Source organism: Elgaria multicarinata, chromosome 16 (assembly GCF_023053635.1).
Source record: "Elgaria multicarinata webbii isolate HBS135686 ecotype San Diego chromosome 16, rElgMul1.1.pri, whole genome shotgun sequence".
Lineage (NCBI taxonomy): Eukaryota > Metazoa > Chordata > Lepidosauria > Squamata > Anguidae > Elgaria > Elgaria multicarinata.
In genome coordinates, this window is record NC_086186.1 from 10,627,078 (window position 1) to 10,651,861 (window position 24,784).

Sequence of the window (24,784 nt, forward strand, 5' to 3'; positions counted from 1 at the left end):
GTGCTGGTAGCAAAGAAAATAACCAAAGATCCTGAATGAGAAAAAGAGCTGCCTTAAAGATGAACAGCCTTCCATGATTTCTTTTTATGGGGCAAACATTCAAGTTTAAAACTCTTATTCAGTATTAAAGAAAAGGCAGGAAGTGTGGATGAACTTTATCTATGGAGCCAAAGAACTAAGAATGCCCATTAAGACAATAGAGAAACAATATTTAAATATTGGATTTAATTTAACAATATTATGAATTAGTATGTATGTGTTATATTTAGTATGCAGTTATGACTAACCTTTCTTACCTGCAATAGCTGCTGTTTCATTTCCAGGGGTAATTTAGAATGTGGGTTTTGACCTCCAAAGTTCTTGAGAGTTCAGCAGCTGCCTCCTATATATACGTGAACGTGCCTTAAAGGAATGTTCCCAAACCTGGTACCCTCTGGATGTAATGGAGTATAACTTCCCCCACCCAGCCATGCTGGCCAGGGGATCCTGGGAATTGTAGTCCCAAACATCTGGAGGGCACCAGGTTGGAGAAGGTTGCCTTAAAGTAATCTACAGAAGTCGCACTTCTGATGCCTCCTGAATCTGAAGTTTGGAGGGTAGCCATGAGAATGAGGGTCTTTTTGGTGGTGGCTCATCAGCTACAGAATGCTCACCCTAGGGAAGCTGACATAGCACCTACATTGCTGTTCATGTGTTACCAGGAAAGGAACCTCTCGTGCAAGCACTTCAGTAATTGCTGACTCCTAGAGGGACGCCTGCTTTTGCTGACGTTTTCTTGGTGGACTTTGTAGAGGGGTGGTTTGCCATTGCCTTCCCCAGTCGTGGTTACCTTTCCCCCAGCTAGCTGGGTCCTCATTTTACCGACCTCAGAAGGATGGAAGGCTGAGTCGACCTGAGCCGGCTGCCTGAGGACCAGCTTCCGCTGGGATCGAACTCAGGCCGTGGGGAGAGTTTCGGCTGCAGTAACTGCCGCTTACCACTCTGCGCCACACAAGTAGATTGTTACCAGGCTAAGCCATTTTTGTTCTCCCAGACCTTTTCATACCTTGTTATTTCAGTCCCAGTGACATTATTGGTGGTTTTAGCTCCTGTACTTACTGTTGTTATTAACTCCTATGGTGTGCATTATATTTTATGGTGTGGTATTTATATGTTTGGGTTGGTTTTTTGAGATTTATTGTTGGGGGAGTTTTAAATTATTTTGCATGACATCTAAGGAACTTGTTTTATGGGTGGTGAATGAATAAATAAATACAGACTATTTATTGATGATTAACATGCAGTCACCAATAAATAGATCGTATTTATTCATTCATTCCCAGCTGAGGAATGCTGGGAGTTGGAGTTTTTGTGTCTAAACATGCATAGGATTGCACCATTCATATGATAAAATTGTTTCCACAAACCTGAAAGCTGCCAGCCCCTGTCTACAACCACACCGTCCATGTCCTCGGCTTATTTCCCATTTCTCTGTCTCACTGGCTAGGTTTTACTGGGATTTGACGATGCTTCTCCTGATGGTTGGGAACTTGATCATTATCCCTGTGGGCATCACCTTCTTCAAGGACGAGAACACCACGCCGTGGATCGTTTTCAACGTGGTCTCGGACACCTTCTTCCTCATTGACCTGGTCCTCAATTTCCGCACGGGGATTGTGGTGGAGGACAACACAGAGATCATCCTGGACCCGCAGAGGATTAAGATGAAGTACTTGAAGAGCTGGTTCGTGGTGGATTTTATCTCCTCCATTCCGGTAGACTATATTTTCCTGATTGTGGAAACCCGCATCGATTCGGAGGTTTACAAGACAGCCCGAGCCCTCCGAATCGTGCGATTCACCAAAATCCTCAGCCTCTTGCGGCTCCTGAGGCTTTCGAGGCTGATACGTTACATCCATCAATGGGAGGAGGTGAGCAAAACAGGGCTAGCTGGCCGGAGAGCGGCGGTCTGGCTTCTCTCTGGGAACCGTAAGGGACGGGCCTTGCAATAAGACAGCTACATAGTCGGAGCCAGGGTGTATTTTCCAGCAGGTGTTTCTCCATCCTTCTACACCAGGGATGGGGGACCGGAATTCAATTTCAGAGAAGGTTTCGGGGCGTGCATTCCAGGTGTGGGTGAAGGCGAAAGGGGCAGGTCTAAATACCAACAATTCCAGCACATTTTAGCTGAAAGCTCTCACTGCTAGTAACTCAGGCTTAAGAGAGGCATTTCAAGCTTCTGGAAGGGTGGGGGAAACTGAGCAAAAGTTGAGAAGCCATCAGTGGTGGCCATTGGGGGAAGCTTGGAGGGCCAGGTTGGAACAAATTTGGCCCCCAAATCTGAGGTTCTGCAACTTTGATCTACACTCTTTAGCCCCAGGATTAATGGTAAATTGCTGGACCATTTGCAGTATTTGGGATTTCTCTGGTTCCCAATGGTTTAACAACAACAAGAAGTCTGGCTTTTCCCCACCCTCCTAAAGTAAGCTATTAGAATTTCTGATCTCTTGTAACCTAGGAGTAGAATTGTACTTATATCGGCAGTTCATCCCACTGTTATGGTTCATAAATTGCAGGCGATAACTGGCATTTCCTGCCTGGGCTGCCATTTTGAATCTGGTTATTTTGCACCTGGTTCTGATTAGTAAACCTCAAGGGTCTAGTAAAACAAGCAAAGTAGATCCTGCAAGCCTGATCAATGTCTTCCCATAGCTCATATGATTCCCGTTCCCCACTCCACTCTACTCATAACATTTAGTAAAGATTAATATAGCACAACGCGCTCCAAGGTTTTGTAGTCATATTTCAAGTGAAGACATATGTGTATACTTTGATTAGAATGTCGAGCAACAGAAAGGCTTAATAACACTAATAATGGATGGTTAGATGAAACCTTACTCACAGGGATATAAAAACTTCATAAATTGTCTCAAATCTGCATCGGCTAAGAGTCAAGCTGTCTTCAGATTATCGCTAATGAACAACAGTGTCTCTTCCTTAATTCCTCCAGTTATCTAATGGCCTATAACAATAATTAACATTTAAAGTGGCCCTGTGTCCTAATTTGTAGAGGACAGTCCTCTGTTTGATGATCTTCTGGCTCATCTCTAAATAAACCCAGATTAGTGGTGATCAGAAAGACAACAACTCATCCCAGGGCTGTGTTTGTTGCGTGTGGAATTCCATAGACGGGGCCACCATACTGAAGGCTCTTCTCCAGGTGGACTCCACTTGGACTATAGGCCCATGCGGAACCAGGAGCATGCCTGCAGATGACCTCAGTGACTGAGCAGGTTGATAAGAGAGTAGGCGCACTCTCAGATATCCTGGTCCCAAGCTAGAACTGAAACCTTAAACCTGTTATGCAAAATGGCGTCTTCTTTTGCCCTCTTTTTTGGTGCTGCATTTCCTCTTTTGGGGTGATGCAGAAGTGGCCACCCTCATAAGTAGCCTTTAGGTGAGGAAAGGATTCCAAATATCACAAAGCAGAGCTGTGTGCCATGCAAACCTTTTAACTGGGTGTGGCAGGGAAGGAACCTGGTGCTTCACATGTGGAAAGCAAGGCTGGGCCAAAATCCCCAACCCATCCATGTAGCCTTTCACAGTTTTATTTGCTTGTTTCAGGGGCAGAGGGAAAGAAGTGCTTCAGGGCTTACCATGGCAGCAGGTTGTCTCATAGTAGGGCTGAGCTGCAAGCAGGAAATCCCCCCCACCCCGAGTCGGACCTCTCAGGTTTTCCATTTGCGCGGTGAAAATGCCTAATTTCTCAAAGAATAATGTCGAGATGGGAACTATGTAATGAAGTGAAGGCAAATATTTGAATAGCTTCGTTGCTACAGCTTGGGGGCCGGCATGAAAGGATGAAGGAAAAGTGCTTTTTACGAGTACCTCGTGGCGACAATTTGAATTTAATGTCGTGTTTCTCAACGAGGAAAGTTGATATGGGGGAATTGGATCGCCCGGGGCAGGAGAAACCGAGCACAAAAATGATCAGGGTTTGATTTAGGAAAAGGATGACTAAAGTCTCTCTCTCTCTCTCTCTCTCTCTCTCTCTCTCTCTCTCTCTCTCTCTCTGTGTGTGTGTGTGTGTGTGTGTGTTCCTGTTGGGGGAATATAGACATTTATAACAGAACTAAAGAAGTGAAGACCTAATTCAACCCCATGTTTGCCTCATAGTATTACAGCCACGTGAGGTGTGGAAAGTTGGTGAGAACTGATGATAGGCAAATAAAAAATGATGCCTGGTGTGGAGAATGTGGATAGGGGGACAGGTTTCTCCCCCTCCCGTAATACTAGAGCCCATTGAGGTCATCCCATGAAGCTGATGGGTGGGAGATTCAGGACAAATAAAAGGAAGGACCCCTTCACACAGCACAGAGTTAAAGTATGGAATTCACTACTTCCTCAAGATGTGGTGATGGCCACCAATTTGGATGGCTTTAAAGGGGGGGGGTGTATAAATTCCTGGAGGAGAAGGCTGTCCATGGCTACTAGTTCTGATGGCTAAGTGCAACCTCCAGTATCAGAAGCAGTAAGCCTGTATACATTAGTTGCTGGGGAACGTGGGTGGGAGGGTGCTGTTGCACTGTGCCTTGTCCCACGGAAGCCAGTCGGGCTTATTCCCAAGTGTGCGTAACATTTCAACTTCAGGCGGACTCTGCCACTAAAGAGCTGACATCTGTAAATGTTGCAGCTAGCAACAGCTGCTGCCCAATTCCTCCCCAGTCGCAAGTTCTGTCATTCTCCCCCACCACCACCACCACAATTGCAAAGCAAGTTATCTGGGGGTTGAATTTTCCAATAGGCTGCATTGTGCCGCAATGTCAGAATCCTGCAGAAATCTGGGATCAGTGGAGACTGGTGGCAGTGATGCCCATGGGGCAGTGAGTCCACTCCAGGTTTCAGTCAGAACCAATCAGAACTCTAAAGTAAGCTCCTTGGATAGCTCCTTTAAAGTTCTGACTGGTTCCAACTGAAACCCAAAGCAGACTCATCACTCCAGCCTCCACGTCAGGTTTGGAAAGGGTACTGACCAGATACAAAACAGGGCAGGGCTCCTGCAGTTTTAACTGTTGTGAGGAAGAGGGCATTTCAGCAGGTGTCATTTGTATGCATGCAGCACTTGGGGAAATTCCCTCTTCATCCCAACAGTTAAAGCTGCAGGAGCCCTGCCCTCTTTTGTATCTGGTCAAGAGTGCAGCTTGAACTGCAGGGAATTCCACCAGGTGCAATTTCCTTTTCAGAACAACGGTTAAAGATACAGAAGCCCTGTCCTCCTTTCCATATGGTCACCCTATACTAGAGTGGAATCCCAGGCAGGCTTCCCCTCGCTTCTGCAGTCTCAGGGCAAATGGACGTTGAAGCCGTGTGTTCTTTCTGGCAATGGCAGGATGGTGGTGGAGGAGGAAACGAACTCTCTGAATCTGCTCCTTCTCTGGTTGATAGATGGTTCCAGGCTGGTCTTCCTCAGGACATTTTCTTGGGGGCACAAGACGTGCAACACCAACACCACCCCAGTGTCCTTTGATCCCCTGACCGAAGGCAGGGAGCTATGTGTGTTTCCCTTCTGCCTAAAGTGGCCATTTATACATCTCCAAAAGTGTGGAAATGCATCACCCCATGCAGGGGACGCTGATTTGCATACAATTTCTATATGGTAATTTATATGGATAGATGCAAGTTTAGACATGATGAATTTTAATAGAAATGCAGGGCATCTTCACATAAAACAGAAGACGGTAACCAGGTGACCTGCCTGCCTGCCTAAGTGCTTACTGTTAATGGTTTTATTAATGGTTTTATTATGATACTGTTATTATTATTATTATTATTATTATTATTATTATTATTATTATTATTATCTTCTGCTAAATCAGCCTCTCCTGCTTCTTCTGCTGAGTCGGGCTGAGACATCTGCCCAGGAGTCCTGTCCTGGAATTGTATACAGCAGCCTTTCAAACAGAGGACACCATCAAATTGAGGACGGTCCTCTGGCAGCCCTTCAAAAAGAGGACTGTCCTCTATAAAAGAGGACACCCAACCAATTTATGGTTTATAGTCCCACAGCAACAGAACAGAGCAGCCTTATTCAACTTGCTGCCCTCCAGATGTGAATTACAACTCCAATTGCCCTAAGCCAGTATGAGGATATGGGGGTTGTAGTTCAACAAATCTGGAGGCCACCAGGTTAGGGAAAGCGGGTGCACAGCCTTTCCTTTGCCCTCCCCTTGCTGTAAAACCTCTCCAACTAAATTTCAGCTTCGCTCCGGACTTGGGGGCCAGGGCTGTGGAGGTGGAATGGGTGTGAGCTGTATTGCTGAAGCTGTTTTCAGAGCACCGCTACTGTGAAAAGAGCTGTTTCAGGGACCGTTTTGGGACACATCACGGTTATCCGGTTTGCCAGAGTAACGAATTCAAGTGAAACGCGGCATTTTGTTTTGCGAAGTACCAATCAGCGTGGCAACTTGTTTCGGGGCTGGGAGGAAATATTTTATCCTTTCCCCGACTCCTGGAGACGGATTTCCTGTGCTCCATCTTCCTCTGCTAACCTACAATTTTCTAGCGAACTGAAATGCCCAGGGGATGCGCACAGTGCTGCAGTTAACTCATGGCAGACTTCAGGCTCCATGGTTTTGCTGGAGTGGTGGTGGTGGTTGGCTTTTAGATGGCAATACGTATCCCTTGCACTTCTTTGAGCATGTGGTCAGCCAGCCCTGCTGCGTCAGGGCGGCCCCACCTGCTTCTTCCGCGGAGTTGGGCCCTAGACATCTGCCCCTGAGTCCTTCCCTGATGGTGCCACTGGGCGCTTGACTGGAGCTGCTTACCAGAGGTAGAGACCTTTGGGGAATCTGCAGTGAGAGCTCCCCTTGGGAGGTGGGGATCAGGTGCCAGTCCCCCTTCTTGCAGTCAATGGACTGTTTTTCTGCTTTGTTTGCGACACGAATTTTCAGCTCAGCAGGAATGCCAAGTTGGCCATCTGGGGAAACAGCTAACACGTCAATTTAGCTCCCTGGAGCCTCCAGCAGTGCCTTTCTATGGGGCTCTCCATCCACGAGGGCAGCCACATCCTTCTGCCTTTACCTCCCCCTCCCCGCTCAAAGAGAAGGAATCTGCCCACACCTAAAACGTAGTTGAACGTGAGACAAGATGGATCCTTTTGCAACCTATTCATAGAATCATAGACTCATAGAGTTGGAAGGGGCCTACAAGGCCATTGAGTCCAACCCCCTGCTCAATGCAGGAATCTACCTTAAAGCATCCCCAAGAGATGCCTGTCCAGCTGCCTCTTGAATGTCTCCAGTGTGGGAGAGCCCTCAACTTTCCTAGGTCATTGGTTCCATTGTCGTACTGCTCTAACAGTCAGTAAGTTTTTCCTGATGTCCAGCCGGACTCTGGCTTCCCATAACTTGAGCCCATTATTCCGTGTCCTGCACTCTGGGAGGATTGAGAAGAGATCCTGGCCCTCCTCTGTGTGACAACCTTTCAAGTATTGGAAGAGTGCTCTCATGACTCCCCTCAGTCTTCCCTAGGCTAAACAGGCACAGTTCTTTCAGTCTCTCCCCACAGGGCTTTGTTTCCAGACCCCTGATCATCCTTATTGAAGTGTGGTGCCCAGAACTGGACACAATACTCAAGATGACGCCTAACCAGTGCCGAATAGAGGGGAACCAGTACGTCGCATGATTTGGTATTATTTAATTATTAGGTTATTACATTAGAACTGACGGAGAGCCCTCTGGACCGGACTAGACTCCCACTACGTAGTACAATATGCTGTTCACACAGGTGCCTGTGGGAAGCCAAGAGCAGGACATGAGTGCGACAGCACCCTCCTGTTCCCCAGCATACTGCCTCTGATGCTGGAGGTAATATACAGCCATGAGAACTAGTACCCATTTATGACTTGCCCCCTCCCCCCCAAAAAGAAGAAATGCATCACCAAAGAAGAGGACAAAAGGAGACACCAACTGGTATAATATGTGCATCTGCTAGGTTATACAAGTTTAGATGGGAATTTATAAATTATAATTGAAATAGAAACGGAGTCCATCACACCATAGTGTGGAAGGCTGTGATCAAGTCACCTGTGTGCCTGCCTGCCTGCTCCATCTGCTGCCCAGGTGCTCATTGAGGATGGATAAGGGTTCTCATGGGTTCTTTGTCTTTAAACCAGACTTGGACAGGGCAGCCCTCCAGCTAGTGGGTGGCCCTCTGGAAGCCCTTCAAAGAGAGGACTGGCATCTGTTAAAGAGGACACAGTGCACACAATGATGCCTGGAGTGGAGAATGTGGATAAGGAGATGTTTTTCTCCCTCTCCCAGAGTACTAGAACCCCAGACCACCAACCAGCTCTAACTGTTGGTTGTGCAATCACCAATAAGGCTCCTCAGAAGCTCTTAGGGATCAATTTGGTGTACTTAGGGGAGGGCGGACAGCTAGGTCTGCTGATCCTGAGTTCTTTAGGGCCTTGACCGTCAATGTCAAAACCTTGAACAGGGCTAGGTAGCCAATATGCAAAGTGCTGGTTATGATCTCTATGGCCTGAGTCCAGGCTAGCTAGAAGACAGCCTTCTTCCATACAAGCCTGCCAGGTCCTCAAGATCTTCTGGAGAAGCCCTTCTTTTGGGGTCGCCCACATCAGAAGATTGTCTTGTGGTGACACAGGAGAGGGCCTTCTTGGTGGCCGCTCCCAGGCTGTGGAAGTCCCTCCCAAGACAGGCTAAGTCCTCTGCCTTTTTACACTATTGCCAGCAGGCAAAGAACACTTTATTCAAGAAGGCCTTTGGCCTGTAAGTGGGTCTGCTTGGCTTGGGTGCTGTTTTTATTCTGTAATTGTTGTTTTTACTGTATTTGATGTATTCCATCTGCTTTGAATTGCTTTGGAAGCCACCTTGAGTGCAATTTCTGGGTAGAAAGGCAGGGTGTAAATCCCAAACATCCATGCATCCATCCATGCATACACACCTATAGGGAGTAGAAGGATGCTTCCAAAACTGCTCCACCCCCTCCCCAGCCCATGTCTGCTTAGAAAATGCCCATTCTGCAACTCAGTTGTGGAACAAAACAGGTACGGGCTTTTTTCCCTAGGCCCTCCCCCTGTTTTTCCTCCATCAAGCTCCACTTTACAGGCATAAAGCAACAGGTGGCCTCAGCCCGTGGAGGAATCCTGCCCAATCCACCCCTTTTCACGGAGCGCCGGGATCTCGCCAGCCACGACAGTGGCCGTTTGCGACCAGCGATCGTGGCAGCCCGAGCCGGGCTGCTCTGGCACTGCGGAGTCACAGCCGATGACTCAGCAGGGCTGCCCTTGAAGGCACTGCAGCATCAGCAGGATGGACAAAGGCGACCGCTTGTGCTTTATGCAGAGAGAAATCCCTTGAAGAGCAATGGAGTGGGCTGAGCAATCAGTTTGCTCTTTTCCACTGGGTGCATTCACGGCGGAGGGGGCGGCGGCAGCGATGGGCGGCAGCGGGGAAGGACGGCGCTGTCAACAATTGAAACCCCTGCGGTGGGCAAAATCCGTTGGTTCCTTTTTGCCCCGTTGACAAGTTTATTAATCCCCCCCTCCACTCCCCAAGAATCGAACGACAGCAGATAACAGAAAGGCGAGCTTTGCTAATTCCCCCCCCAAAAAAATGGGAACACCCAGGACTGCATGCAGTAATTTTGTTTGTTTGTTAATTGCATTTTCAGCCCACCCTTTTATCCCACCCAAAGGCTCCCGGAATGGTTTACAAAGCTAAGAAATAAGATAGCCCCTGCCTGCAGGCTTCCAGTCGGAAAGACATGTCACGAAAGGAAAGGCGATTAGGAGGGAGGAGGAGAAAAACCAGAAAGTAGATTGTGCATGGAAGTGCAGGAAAAACAGTGACTTGGAGAAGTAAGAGCTCAGTATGTCTCCCTGATATCCAAAGTTTGGCAGGGCCTTCTTAGTCATGGTCCCCCACCTTGCCCCACCATTCCTTCTATTTCAAGTGTTTGGGCATGAGTGCCGTTGCTTATATACCAAAACAGCATCACACAGAGGAATCAGCAGGTTTGGGGAAACCCCACAGTTTGCAGAAGTACTTCAAATCCTTAGAAGGAGCACAGCAACAATAAAACCAAACAAAAAAAAATGGCTAAGGGAGAGGAGAGATACCCAAAATCAGCCGAAGGAGAACCGAACAGGAATGGTGGTCACAAAATGCTGTCTCACTGCTGGGGGAATGGAATTAAATAGGGTGGCTGGAAGCCTTAACAGAAGCACTTTGCACTGCAACTCTTTGTTGCAGCTTCCGCTTGTCGTTTTGTCACTTCCAACAAAGGCTGAAGAGCTCTCCTTTTTGGAGGTCTTTTAGGAGGCAGTTAACCTGCCCTCCAGTGAATTTGCAGCTGCCGGTATTGATTTTCCTGTTGCTTTTGATGGTTTCGTGGGTTTCTGCCGTGTCGTTACGCTTTTGCTAGTTCCATATGGTTGTGGGTTGTTTTTTTAATTGACTTTTAATGTAGTTCAGTTTAGCCATCTTGGATCTCAATTAGGAGAGCAAGGCAGGAAATAAGCCTTGAAATAAACGAATGAATAAATGTATGAATGAATGATTTAGGGAGTGCAAAGCTTTCTCCGAGAAAGCCTCACTCCCTGAGCGTGGAGAGGGGGTGGGATCAACTTTCACTGCAAAATTGAGATCTCTTCCTGTCTCTTGGCAAAACACCTGTTGCAAAAGGAAAAGTGGGGGTGGGGGTGGGGTTTTCCCCTGGGATCAGTATATGGCTGCATCTTGCCTGGGTATTTTTTAGTAGGTGCCTGCCGGAATGTTGAAGCCAGTGACCTGCCACACTGCACAGTATGCTAAGCGCAATCCATTCCTTTTCTTGCTAAAAGAAGGACTGGGTCATGCACACTGCAGGCAAGGAAAATTAGTTTCACTCCTGTTTGGGTGCCTCCTTGCCACCCCAGTGCAAAAGGTTGCCCGAACAGCGCCCGCCCGCTCGGTTATTCACAAGGGTGAATTTGTCTTGCGAAATGGAATTGACCTTTGCTCTCAGCCCTGCTTGGGCCCTGCGTCTTCGGTGACATGGCAAGGGATCCTGGGTGCGCCTGTTGCTAGGGTGACCATATGAAAAGGAGGACAGGGCTCCTGTATCTTTAACAGTTGTATTGAAAAGGGAATTTCTGCAGGTGTCATTTGTATATATGGAGAACCTGGGGAAATTCCCTCTTCATCACAACAGTTAAAGCTGCAGGAGCTATACTAGAGTGACCAGATTTAAAAGAGGGCAGGGCTCCTGCAGCTTTAACTGTTGTGATGAAGAGGAAATTTCCCCAGGTTCCCCATATATCCAAATGACACCTGCTGAAATTCCCTTTTCAACACAGCTGTTAAAGATACAGGAGTCCTGTCCTCCTTTTCATATGGTCACCCTAACTAAACAAAGCAATTTTAACGCTTGGCAAAAAAATTCCTCGGGCTGCCAGAAAGCCATACAAGCAGTAGCACAAGGATAGGGTGACCATATGAAAAGGAGGACAGGGCTCCTGCATCTTTAACAGTTGCATAGAAAAGGGAATTTCAGCCGGTGTCATTTGTATATATGGAGAACCTGGTGAAATTCCCTCTTCAACACAACAGTTAAAGCTGCAGGTGCCTTGCCCTCTTTTAAATCTGGTCACTCTAGTATAGCTCCTGCAGTTTAACTGTTGTGGTGAAGAGGAAATTTTACCAGGTTCTCCATATATACAAATGACACCGGCTGAAATTCCCTTTTCTATGCAACTGTTAAAGATACAGGAGCCCTGTCCTCATTTTCATATGGTCACCCTACACAACGAGGGCTAGAACTCCAGGTTTCCACAGCCCACAGGGTACCCAAATGATCACTCAGCAATCAGCTGGTGATGTGGGCATCAGGGCAGCAAAAAGGAAATCCATCTTGTTCCTGTTGTCATGATGATGCTATGATTTAAGTGAGTTTAAAATTCAGAACTGCACATGTTCAGAGGATGTGTTGTTGATATATAGGGCTGGCAAACAGTTTTGCTGTTGTTGTTCCAACATATCAGGAATGTAAACACAGTTGTAAAGTGTGGAATGATGGTTGCAGAGTGGAAAAGAGAAATATTAGTTACGGGCTTTATCAGTGAAGTACTACACGTGGCTATCTAAAGAGCCCAGGGTCTAAAAGGATGTAGCTGCACCACTACAAAGATGAAAAGGTAGTACCTCCAATTTGTTGTTGTTTATTCATTCAGTCACTTCCAACTCTTCGTGACTTCATGGACCAGCCCACGCCAGAGCTTTCTGTCGGCTATCGCCACCCCCAGCTCCCTCAAGGTCAAGTCTGTCACCTCCAGAATATCATCCATCCATCTTGCCCTTGGTCGGCCCCTCTTCCTTTTGCCTTCCACTTTCCCTAGCATCAGCCTCTTCTCCAGGGTATCCTGTCTTCTCATTATGTGGCCAAAGTACTTCAGTTTTGCCTTTAATACCATTCCCTCAAGTGAGCAGTCTGGCTTTATTTCCTGGAGTATGGACTGGTTTGAACTTCTTGCAGTCCAAGGCACTCTCAGAATTTTCCTCCAACACCACAGTTCAAAAGCATCTATCTTCCTTCACTCAGCCTTCCTTATGGTCCAGCTCTCGCAGCCATAGGTTACTACAGGGAATACCATTGCTTTAACTATGTGGACCTTTGTTGTCAGTGTGGTGTCTTTGCTCTTAACTATTTTATCAAGATTTGTCATTGCTCTCCTCCCAAGAAGTCAACGTCTTCTGATTTCCTGGCTGCAGTCAGCATCTGCAGTAATCTTTGCGCCCAGAAATACAAAGTCTGTCACTGCCTCCACGTTTTCTCCCTCTATTTGCCAGTTATCAATCAAGCTGGTTGCCATAATCTTGGTTTTTTTGAGGTTTAACTGCAACCCAGCTTTTGCACTTTCTTCTTTCACCTTTGTCAGAAGGCTCCTCAGCTCCTCCTCGCTTTCAGCCATCAAAGTGGTGTCATCTGCATATCTGAGATTGTTAATGTTTCTTCCTGCGATTTTAACTCCAGCCTTGGATTCGTCAAGCCCAGCACGTCGCATGATGTGTTCTGCATACAAGTTGAATAGGTAAGGTGAGAGTATACAGCCCTGCCGTACTCCTTTCCCAATCTTAAACCAGTCCGTTGTTCCGTGGTCTGTTCTTACCGTTGCTGCTTGGTCGTTATACAGATTCCTCAGGAGGCAGACAAGATGACTTGGTATCCCCATACCACCAAGAACTTGCCACAGTACCCCCAATTACAACTCAACAAATACCCACAGGTGCAAGGAACCTTAAAGAACTGCACTTCAACAATATATTATATAAAAGAAATATTATTTTTAGTGTTTTATAAACATGGGTATAAATAAATAAGGCACTGTTGATTAATCACACCAAATTACAGGGGAAGTTTTTTTTCCTTATGATATCAGTTTTTTCTTATGAGAGATAGATAGATAGATAGATAGATAGAGATGTCTATATAGCGCTCAAGGAAAGCTATTATTTGTTGAAACAGTAACACACAGTAATTCTGTTTGGTATGATGTATATGCATTGGAATTGACCGGTATGTTTGATACGAGAGTGATATGTTTGATATAATGTATAAGTATTGGAAATATTTCGTTTCTCTATAATTTTGTGAGTGTAATCAACTGTGCCATTTGCTTATAGACATGTTTATAAATCTCTAACATTTTATTAGTATTTGTATTCTAGAACACCTTCCCCAACAGCTGCCGTCTAAATAGCTTTTTGGATGAAGATGATGATGATGATGATGATGATGATGATTTCTATACTGCCCAATAGCTGAAGCTCTCTGGGTGGTTCACAAAAAAATACACATCACAACGCATGACAATAAAAACATCATATAAAATTTCAACATTTGAAATTTAAAGTAATTTAATTCACCAGAACACTTACAATAGATACTGGACCTGATTGAAAAAACTAACATAAATGCCCCCATTGTATGCCATCAAAGGCCATCAAATGCCTGGGAGTAGAGTACAGTCTTAACCTGATACCAAAAACAGTGTTAGCAGCACCAGGCAGACCTCAGTGGGAAGAGTATTCAAGCACCAGGGGGCCACCACTGAGAAGAACCTCTCCCTAGTTGACATCTTGCGAGATTTCCTTGGAGAAGACACTTGGGAGAAGGTCCCCAATGTTGATCATAGCATCTGGGTAGGTTCAGGACTACAACATCCATGATCCCTGACTATTGACCATGCTGTCTGGGGTTGGTGGAATATGTGTTCCAAAACATCTGGAAGGCGCCTGCTTGGCAAAGACTCCCTTGGAGTTCCCCCCACTTTCACAAACCTACCTCCACTTGTTTCCTGACGATGAAGCCAGTGCACTCTGCACATGCTCTGTGATGCTCTTTAATTTTCATACATTCCAGGACCAAGTGTTTGCACTGAGAGGATACCAGGATTGAACACTTCATTGAAACTCGCCCCAGCCTGCGCATGAATGTGCACACACCACAGTGGTTCAAATTTCCTCACGATGAGCCTAAGTCGCTTTACCACTGACCCCTGTTCATCTTCAGTCAAGCTGGCACACCACATGACCACGGATGGGACATTGCTGACACACTCGGCTTCTGCAGCATGTGCATGTCGTCTTAATGTGAGCAGTTGGCTCAAATGAGCCATCACCATTGAACATGGTATTTGCTGCCACACTGCAGGAATTTGGCCAACGGCTGCTCAGCCTTTAGTGAGTCTGTTGCACAGCTGGGCACAACCTGCGCTGAGCTGAATCAACCCAGATGTGCAGAAATGTCTTCTGAAAGAGCTTTTTTCCACATCTGTGACTGCTGAGAGGTGGATCTCTTTATGTGGACTTCCTCCATTTCCCTCCATTGAGTCCATTCTGTGCCAGTTCTCTCTCTCTCTCTCTCTCTCTCTCTCTCTCTCTCTCTCTCTCTCTCTGTATGTGTGAGTGTATATATAGGCAATAAATTAGGGTGACCATATGAAAAGGAGGAGAGGGCTCCTGTATCTTTAACAGTTGCATAGAAAAGGGAATTTCTGCAGGTGTCATTTGTATATATGGAGAACCTGGTGAAATTCCCTCTTCATCACAACAGTTAAAGCTGCAGGAGCTATACTAGAGTGACCAGATTTAAAAGAGGGCAGGGCACCTGCAGCTTTAACTGTTGTGATGAAGAGGGAATTTGACCAAGTTCTCCATATATCCAAATGACACCTGCTGAAATTCCCTTTTCAATACAACTGTTAAAGATACAGGAGCCCTGTCCTCCTTTTCATATGGTCACCCTAAATAAATCCATACAGGTTTTAATGCATTTTGAAAACCATATTGTTGTGGACATTTTTCAAATTGCACATATTTCTAGTATGCGTCCACCCATTGGCTAAAGTGTGTTTGTGCATGTTGGAGAAATGTATGTGTTTTTCTTTGGGCACTTTTGAAATGTACACAGTTCGCTGGAAGTGGTTTTTCTGTTCTGTGGAACCCACCGGAAGTCTGGAACTCTAATGCCTGTGTCCATTTCTGGATGATGTAGGTTGGAGATACCCATTTTTAAAAAAACGAGACCCAGAGGGCAACTAAAACGATCAAGGGGCTGGAGCATCTTCCCTAGGAAGGAAGGTTACAGCAGCTGGGGTTGTATCTCTTGGAGAATAAGGAAGTCAGGGAAGACAGGATAGAGGTGTGCAAAAATCTGCATGGTGTGGAAAGAGTGGATGGGAGGACATTTTTCTCCCTCTCCCATAATACTAGAACCCAATGGGCTCATCCCATGAAGCTGAGTGGTGGGAAATTCTGGACAGATAAAACGAAGGACTTCTTCACACAGCGCATAGCTAAACTATGGAATTCACTGTCACAAGATGTAGTGATGGCTTCCAATTTGGATGGCTTTAAAAGGGGATTGGATAAATTCATGGAGGAGAAGGCTATCAATGGCTACTAGCCCTGATGGCTATGTGCTTCCTACAGTATCAGAGGTGATGTGTGTACGTACACCAGTTGCTGGGGAACTTGGATTGGGGGGGGGTGCTGTTACACTCCTGTCCTGCTTGTGGGTTTCCTTTGGGCAGCTGATCAGCCGATGTGTGAACAGAGCACTGAATTAGATGGACCCTTTCATAGAATCATAGAATAGTAGAGTTGGAAGGGGCCTATAAAGCCATCAAGTCCAAACTCCTGCTCAATGCAGGAATCCCCCCTAAAGCATCCCTGACAGATGGCTGTCCAGCTGCCTCTTGAAGGCCTCTAGTGTGGGAGAGCCCACAACCTCCCTAGGGAACTGATTCCATTGTCGTACTGCTCTAACAGTCAGGAAGATTTTCCTGATGTCCAGCTGGAATCTGGCTTCCTGTAACTTGAACCCGTTATTCCGTGTCCTGCACTCTGGGAGGATCGAGAAGAGATCCTGGCCCTCCTCTGTGTGACAACCTTTCAAGTCTTTGAAGAGTGCTCTCATGTCTCCCCTCAATCTCATCTTCTCCAGGCTCGTCCTCTTGTCTGATCCAGCAGGGCTCTTTTTATGTTCTTGTGTTCCTAAGGTGTGGGTTTCTCACATATCCCTATATGCGACACAGGCAAGCAGTGATGGTGCCCCCTTGTGTTCATGGTGTGCTGATGGCTCTTGGAACAGGCGGTGGACTGTATCTCTGCGAATTGGGGCAGGGATCCTTTAAGCTGCCGCAGCTGCAATTTCTTTGATTGTTCGGGTTTTGTGGTTATTTTTGCACGGCAAACGACTGGGCATTTAATTTCTTCATGGTTTGATGTTCTAAGTGCGCGCCAGTGTGGAATCTCCACACCCCAAATGGAGTTAATCATATCCTTTTGTGCTGGCATTGCCCAAACACCAGCTGATTTCACTTCATGCTGTCAAAAACACTAAGGAGTTATTGTGCTTCATAATAAAGCTAAATACTCTTTGTGAAGCCAATTGTCCGAGCGAAGAATATGGCCAAAACAAAATCATCCAGGCACAAGATGGAGGCATGAGCAGGTTCGGGGAACCCAAAAGTTTGTACAAGTACTATTTTAAAAAAAATCTAAGGAGTGGAACCTGGTAACAGTGCAGTGAAGTCATATCAATCATGTTTAGTGGGCAGACTTGGTGTTCTGTTGGAAGAGGTGAAATGGAAAACCAGGAAGGAATGGGGTGGAGTTTCATGGAGTTTCCCATGGCTGGCTGGAACCTTGACTAGGCACAGTCTGTATTTTTGTTGCAGCTTACTGTTGCTCCCTGTATTTCTAGTGCTCAGACTTATGAGTGGGGTTGTACATGTAGCCCAAACCATCCTGCTGTATCAGCAGGCTCAGAGAAGCCAAAGGTTTGCAGATGTACTGATTGATTGATGGGTTGATTGTAGTCCCTTCTTGATGGATAAAGCTGGCTGGCTCACTGGCAGGGTGGAACTCTGGACAGCATCATGCCGTAGTGCAGCATTTTGTTGCAGGAGCCACTTGTAAAACTGCATGTATCTATTTACCATTATCATAGAATCATAGAATAGTAGAGTTGGAAGGGGCCTATAAGGCCATCGAGTCCAACCCCCTGCTCAATTAATTTTTGGTTAAATGCCGAGGGGAGCCACAAAGTGGTTGTGAGGACTACTGGCAGTTGCATGAGATGACAGAAATTCATTGCTCATCTTGCCTAAAATTGGAACTGGATCAGAGCAAAATCTCTCTCTCTCTCTCTCTCTCTCTCTCTCTCTCTCTCTCTCTGGCCTTAGCTAGAACTAGTGGTCTAGAAGGATGGAGGGGTAAAGCTCTCGTGATTTTTTCATCACGAGATCTCCCCCTCAGTTCACACGCGGCGCGTGATGACCTCAGACGGAGAGGCGTCGCGGCTGCCATTTTGGGGGGGGTTAAAGGGCCAGCAGTGCATAAACGCTCGTGCGCAAAAGTTAAGTAATTTTTTAAAAAAACATTACTTCCCCACTCCCCTCACCCCACCCCTGATGGGCGCAGTGCTCCTGAGGAGCTCTGCGCCCCGTGAGTGGGTCCCAGCTCCTCACGAGGAATCGCAAGGAGCCGGGACAAACCGTGGTGCCCAGCCACACGTTCCACAGTCTTGGGCTCAGCCCGAGACCATGGAAAAACTGGGCCTAAAGAGGAGGGCGAGATCCCGGGGCAAGGGAGGGATCGTCCCTCCCTGATCTCGGGATCCCCTGTGTGTCATGTGGATGCACAGGGACGATCCCGGGGATCACCCCGGGATTTCGCCCCATCTAGCTATGGCCTCTCTCTTGCAAATGCAAGTTTAAACTCTGATTTGCTTTGGGACCCCAATTTGAGCTGAAAGGCGACTCGTGAATCATGACCACCTCGGTTCCTTCCCACCGCACCACTTTGAGATCCTGCTCTTCTGCGATGAATCCTGTAAAGCCATTATCCACTTAGTGTAGCACGGATGTCTTGAACCCGCTCCCAGAAGCGTCGGGAAGGCAACAGCAGGAGCATCTTCCTTTTTGACCCTTGATCTTTTCTCCTCCTCGGGGTGAAAGGCACTGGCAGGTCCCCAGCAACCTTATCCCAAAGTGCTTTCCCCTTATCTCCAGCCTCCAGACACGTATGTGCCAGGCGACACAACCCATCAGGGCTGTCAGCAATGGCCTTTCTTGGCTCCTGTTTCTCTTCAACCCACAGAGGAAGCTGCTTTGGACCAAGTCCAATCCATCGTCCCCTCTAGATCAGTACTGCCTACACCCTAAACCAATCCCCCCTGCCCAAGTCCATATGTTTTGGACTTTAACTCCCATCAGCCAGCATGGCCAAGGGCCAGGAATCCTGGGAATTGTAGTCCAAAACCATCTGGAGGGCACCAGGATGTAGGAGTTTAGTTGATGCTTATTGGTAGATGTGCTACGGAATTTTAGACGGGAACATTTTCCAGTTCTACCTGGGGATGCCAAGAATGAACCTGGGACCAGTAGTATAGCAGGGATGTCCAGATTTTGTAAAATCCATCCCGTCTGCGTTTCATGGATTGTCAGGAGCTTTTTGTTCCATCTTCCATTCACTGGCAGAATCGTATCCCCACCCCCAAAATCCCGAACTTGCACAAATTCACACTTGTGAAAATTCGCACTTGGAATGATTCTCTTCATCTTGGGAACATTGGTGAGCACCTTCTAGAGCGGTCTTTCCTAACGTGGTGCCTTCAAGATATTTAGGGGAGGGGCCATAGCTCAGTGGGATACAGCGGCTGCTTTAGATACAGAAGGTCCCCGGTTCAATCCCTGGCTTCTGCACGTAGGGCAAGGAAAGAATCCCACCTGAAACCCTGAATTGCTGCTGTCGGTCAGGGTTGACAGTACTGGGCTGGATGGACCAAGGGTCTGACTCAGTATTAGGCAGCTTCTTAGGTTCCTCTTCTTGACCATTGGCCATGTTGGCTGAGGCTAATGGGTACTGAAGTCCTAAACTTTTGGAGGGTACCAGGTTAGGGAAGGCAGCTCTAGAGAGTAGCAGCTGAGTCTGTCCGGACTGTCTGAACCAGCCAAAACTATAGAGTTGCTATCCAAGGCATAGAATAATAGAATCATAGAATAGCAGAGTTGGAAGGGGCCTACAAGGCCATCGAGTCCAACCCCCTGCTCAATGCCGGAATCCACCCTAAAGCATCCCTGACAGATGCTTTAGGGTACATAATCTATTTGGGGGATAGGGTTAATCACCTTGGAGAGCTTCAGAGTTCTGTCTTGATCTGACTGAAACCCGGAATAGATTCACAACCCCACCGAAATCGGAGCTGTTAGCCTCCACTAGATGTACCTCTGGCCTCCTGTTGCGTGCCTCCGCCATTCCACATTCTGTTCAGTCTAACCATATTGGCCAAAGAAAATGTCGGAAAATCTGGTGACGATCATGGTCCGTATCAAAGAGAGGCTACCTGGTGCCTTCCAGATGTTTTGGATTATGACCCCCCAAAACCTCCAGTCAGCATAGCCAGCAGTGAGGGGTTATAGGAGCTGTTGTCAAAAACAACTGGAGAGCTTGAGATGTTCTACCTCTTGGTCTATAACAACAGGGAAGAACAATAGATAAAAAGCTGGTTGTCTCTTCTCACCAGGTGGTTGTACACGACCCTCCCATCCCTTGTAATCTTACATTACTATCCACTCTTCTTCCTTCTTGGTGTTCAGATATCTCCATCTACATTCCTCAGAATTCCTTCTGTTTTGCCTCCTCTGACCAACAGTTCCCATGTGCCACATCTTCTTTCGTAGCTACAAAGGTATCACTCCACTGTTATTTTTATATTTTCCCCACCCCCATGTTTAGAGCAGGGGCAGACAATCTGGTGCTCTTCAAAAGTTTTGGACTTCAATGCCCACAAGCCCCAGTCACATGGCCAATGATCAGGGATGATGGGAGTTGTAGCCCAGAACCTCTGGAGAACACCAGCGAGCCTGTAATAGACCAACATGGTCACCTGGTAATTAGGGACAAAGTCTTTTACCTGACCAGATGATTATACATCTAGGCCAAGATTGCTTCAGAGGAGGGCAACAAGGATGATGAGGGGTCTGGAAACAAAGCCCTATGAGGAGAGACTGAAAGACCTGGGCATGTTTAGCCTGGAGAAGAGAAGATGGAGGGGAGACATGATAGCACTCTTCAAATACTTGAAAGGTTGTCACACAGAGGAGGGCCAGGATCTCTTCTCGATCCTCCCAGAGTGCAGGACAAGGAATAATGGGCTCAAGTGACAGGAAGCCAGATTCCGTCTGGACATCAAGAAAAACTTCCTGACTGTTAGAGCAGTATGACAATGGAACCAATGACCTAGGCAGGTCATGGCCTATCCCACACTGGAGGTATTCAAGAGGCAGTCGGACAACCATCTGTCAGGGATGCTTTAAGGTGGATTCCTGCAATGAGCAGGGGGTTGGACTCAATGGCCTTGTAGGCCCCTTCCAACTCTACCATTCTATGATTCTATGACTGTTAGCAGCTCTGGAGCATCTCAGGTTGAGGTCTTCATTATTACCTGCTGTGCAACTATTTTCACTGGACATGCCAAGATGGAAGAGTACGTTCTGCACACAATCCCTTTCTCTGCTCTGCTGAAAGACTTGGGCCATAGTTAGACCTAAGGTTTAGCCCTGGATTGTCCAGGGGTCAAACCTGTTCATCTAGGTGACACACAGGGGATCCAGTGTTCAGGCAGGGGCGAACCCTGGACGATCCCAGGATAAACCTTAGGTCTAGCTGTGGCCTTGGTGTTCTGTCCTTGTGATTTGATATGGTAAGTCCATGGAATACTTCCTTCAGCTTAAAGTAGGGAGGGGGGAATTCCATGATGAGCCCCCTGGTCCCAGGGTTTCCACCAGCTGCCACTTGGATTATTTCTGTCCTGTTAGTCATCATTAGAAGGAACTTCCTCCTTGTAAATATAATTTAAAATGATCTCCTCCAGGGATTCTCCTGCTACCCAGTTTATGTGAACGGAGAACCGGAATGTTTTCCTTCAACACTTACCGCTTTCAAAGGTTTGCATACTTTCATTTCCATGTCTGGATGGAGTGTGTGTGTGTGTGTGTGTGTGTGTGTGTGTGTGTGTTCGTTCTACATTATATGTACACACACACACACATCTGTCTATCTCTCTATATTTGATCATTTAACGCAGTTGTAAAAAAAAGCAGCAGTTTTTCTCTCTGCTTTGAATGCTTCCAGTATTAAAAATAGTTCAAGAAATTATACTAGTTAATCGGCACAAATGTGGCTCTTGTATTACCAAACTTTATTTATTTTTTTAACCTTGGGGCAGGTTGTTGTCTTGTAACAATGTGTCTGAAAACAAACTTCCTGTTGGCTTTTCAAATGCATAGACTCAACCTCCAACCCAGAAGCCTGTTAAATCAGATTATTCTTATTGTTATCACCCAAAATACATCTGTATTCTTTCTGGAATGGTTTTGAGCAGCAGCTGCAATTTTTAAGAATGAAAACCAACAGAGATCTGGGCTCTGGAAAAAGATGAAGCTCTCTGCAATACGCAGCCGGGCTCAGATCTCCATCCTTCAATTTATATAATATTGTGTCTCGCATCAGGAAATGGATTACAGAGCTTTTTTGTTGCTTCAAATGAGCCCTCATTTCTGGTTCCTTTTTTAAAAGAAGTGCAGAGACTTTCAAACCACTCTGCATGTATTAAATCTGTGTGTTTGACTAGGGACCTGCCACCTAATTCTAACTAAAAAGCTTGGAGGGAGGACGTATCAAAAACATTTTTTAACTCCAAAGAATTTTGTAAAGTCTTTGGTTTGGTTATACATTCATCAAATGAAATAGGGTCCACTTCACACACACACACACATATATACACACATACATACACACACACACACACACACACACACACCTGAATGCTAATGGGTTAATCTATCTATCTATCTATGTATGTATCTATCTATGTATCTAGGTTCTGATTTTCTTGTCCCTGGTATATCATCATGCCCTGCTTTTGCCTTTATGAAAATTATTATTATTATTATTATTATTATTATTATTATTATTATTTATTTATATAGCACCATCAATGTACATGGTGCTGTACAGAGTAAAACAGTAAATAGCAAGACTCTGCCGCATAGGCTTACAATCTAATGATGTTATTGTGAATGTCTGGGGCAGTCATTCATCAGATTTCTGCTCTCCCCAGGGTCAACAACCATTTTAGGCCCATGGGTACATTTGGATGTGTCGTGGGTGTCACCACAAAATGGCAGCCGGGGGTCTGGCCAGTCATAAAATGTCTAATTTTTTATTATGATCATTCCATGTATAAAATACAACTCACCAGACCAGCAATTGAAAAACACTGCCCCAGACTAGTGGGGGGTTGTTTTGTTTATTGAATCAATTGAATTGATAAATTTCATTGCTGGTAAGAGTGACTGACATCAGTTACTTCTTCTTCTTTTCCCCATGAAGTTTTATTTTCTTTTGAAAAAAACACTAAATAGGCAACAAACAGAACATATGTAATAATAAGATCACTAGAGAAACAAAGGAATTCACCAATTATATTTTTAGTCTATAACCAACTTACTGGAGAGCCAGTGTGGTGTAGTGGCTGAAGTGTTGGACTGGGAGTCAGGAGATCCGGGTTCTAGTCCCCACTCAGCCATGGAAACCCACTGGGTGAGTTTGGGCCAGTTGCAGACTCTCAGCCCAACGCACCTCACAGGGTTGTTGTTGTGAGGATAAAGTGGAAAGGAGGAGGAGGATTATGTACACCACCTTGGGTTCCTTGGAGGAAAAAAAGGTGGGATATAAATTTAATAATTAAATAAATAAATAAATACTATAAAAGAGCCTATGTAGGAGCTATCCAAGGTCCTGAACTAGCTTCAGCACCTTGGATAGCTCCTTTAGACAGATGCCTGGTTGTGACTGAAACCCAGCATGGATTCACAGCCCCACCAACTTTGGAGTGACCAGCCTCCACTGCTCCTGATGCAACTGCATCTTGTCTCTAGCACGCATGCACGTAAATGCATGCGCATCTGAACACTAAAGCACCATGCAGCGTGCAGGCGGCCATTCCATAGGCTGCAGCGGCTGAGGTACATTTGGCACTGTAGATAATCTTGTGCAGGACAATTGTTGTTGTTGTTTTTCTAGTTTCTCTTTAATCAAAAGCACATGGAGCCTTTTCAGCTTTTAAATCAATTGAGAGCAGGTGCCCGTAGAGTTAATGACTATGGCACACAGCAGGTGAAAGAGAGCATTTAGCAACACACAATAGGTTAGGACGAGCACTGGGGTTTTGCTAGCATGTCCCTAATGTCATCTGTGAAGTGCTGGAGTGTGTGTCTTTCTCCCACTCCATGTGACTAAAACGGAACCTGGCATTTGCACCCATGTTTACGGTACAGCATGTGAGGAGCAAACAATAATTCATAGCAGTTGGTGACAGTATAATGCATTTCCCCCCTTCCTGGGTGTGATTTTGGGCCTCACTAGACATGGCAGTAATGCTTCACTCCTAGATATGCTTACCTGGGAGTAAATCACCACACCTAAAAAAAAAAAGATATTATAGAGCTGGAAAAAGTACAGAAAAGTGCAACTAAAATGATTCAGGGGCTGGAGCATCTCCCCTATGAGGGAAGGTTACATCAGCTGGGATTGTTTAGCTTGGGAAAAAGGAGGCTGGGGGGGAGACAGGATAGAGGTGTACGAAATGATGCATGGTCTGGAGAATGTGGACAGGGAGGCATTTTTCTCCCTCTCTCAAAATACTAGAACCCAATTGAGTCATCCCATGAAGCTGATTGGTGGGAGATCCAGGACAAAGGGAGGTTGCGGGCTCTCCCACACTAGAGGCCTTCAAGAGGCAGCTGGACAACCATCTGTCAGGGATGCTTTAGGGTGGATTCCTGCATTGAGCAGGGGGTTGGACATGATGGCCTTGTAGGCCCCTTCCAACTCTGCTATTCTATGATTCTATGAAAAGGAAGGACTTCTTCACACAGCGCATAGTTAAATTATGGAACTCACTACCGCAAGATGTAGTGATGGCCACCAATCTGAATGGCTTCAAAAGGGGGGTTGGATAAACTCCTGGAGGCAAAGGCTATCCATGGCTACTAGCCCTGATGGTTGTGTGCTATCTCCAGTATTTGAGGCAGTAAGCCTGTGTGCACCAGTTGCTGGGGAACATGGGCGGGAGGATGCTGTTGCATCATGTCCTGCCTTGTTGGTCCCTGGCCAATGGCTGGTTGGCCACTGTGTGAACAGAGTGCTGGACTACATGGGCCATTGGTCTGATC

General features: G+C 46.3%; 1 protein-coding gene across 1 annotated transcript in view; it reads left to right on the forward strand.

Moving 5' to 3' along the window:
• Positions 1–24,784, forward strand: part of HCN4 (hyperpolarization activated cyclic nucleotide gated potassium channel 4) — a 101,587-nt gene that overhangs the window by 36,293 nt on the left and 40,510 nt on the right. The window contains exon 2 of the mRNA XM_063142237.1: positions 1,487–1,910. Within this exon, the coding sequence (XP_062998307.1) occupies positions 1,487–1,910 (424 nt within the window). The remainder of the gene's footprint in view (positions 1–1,486; positions 1,911–24,784) is intronic.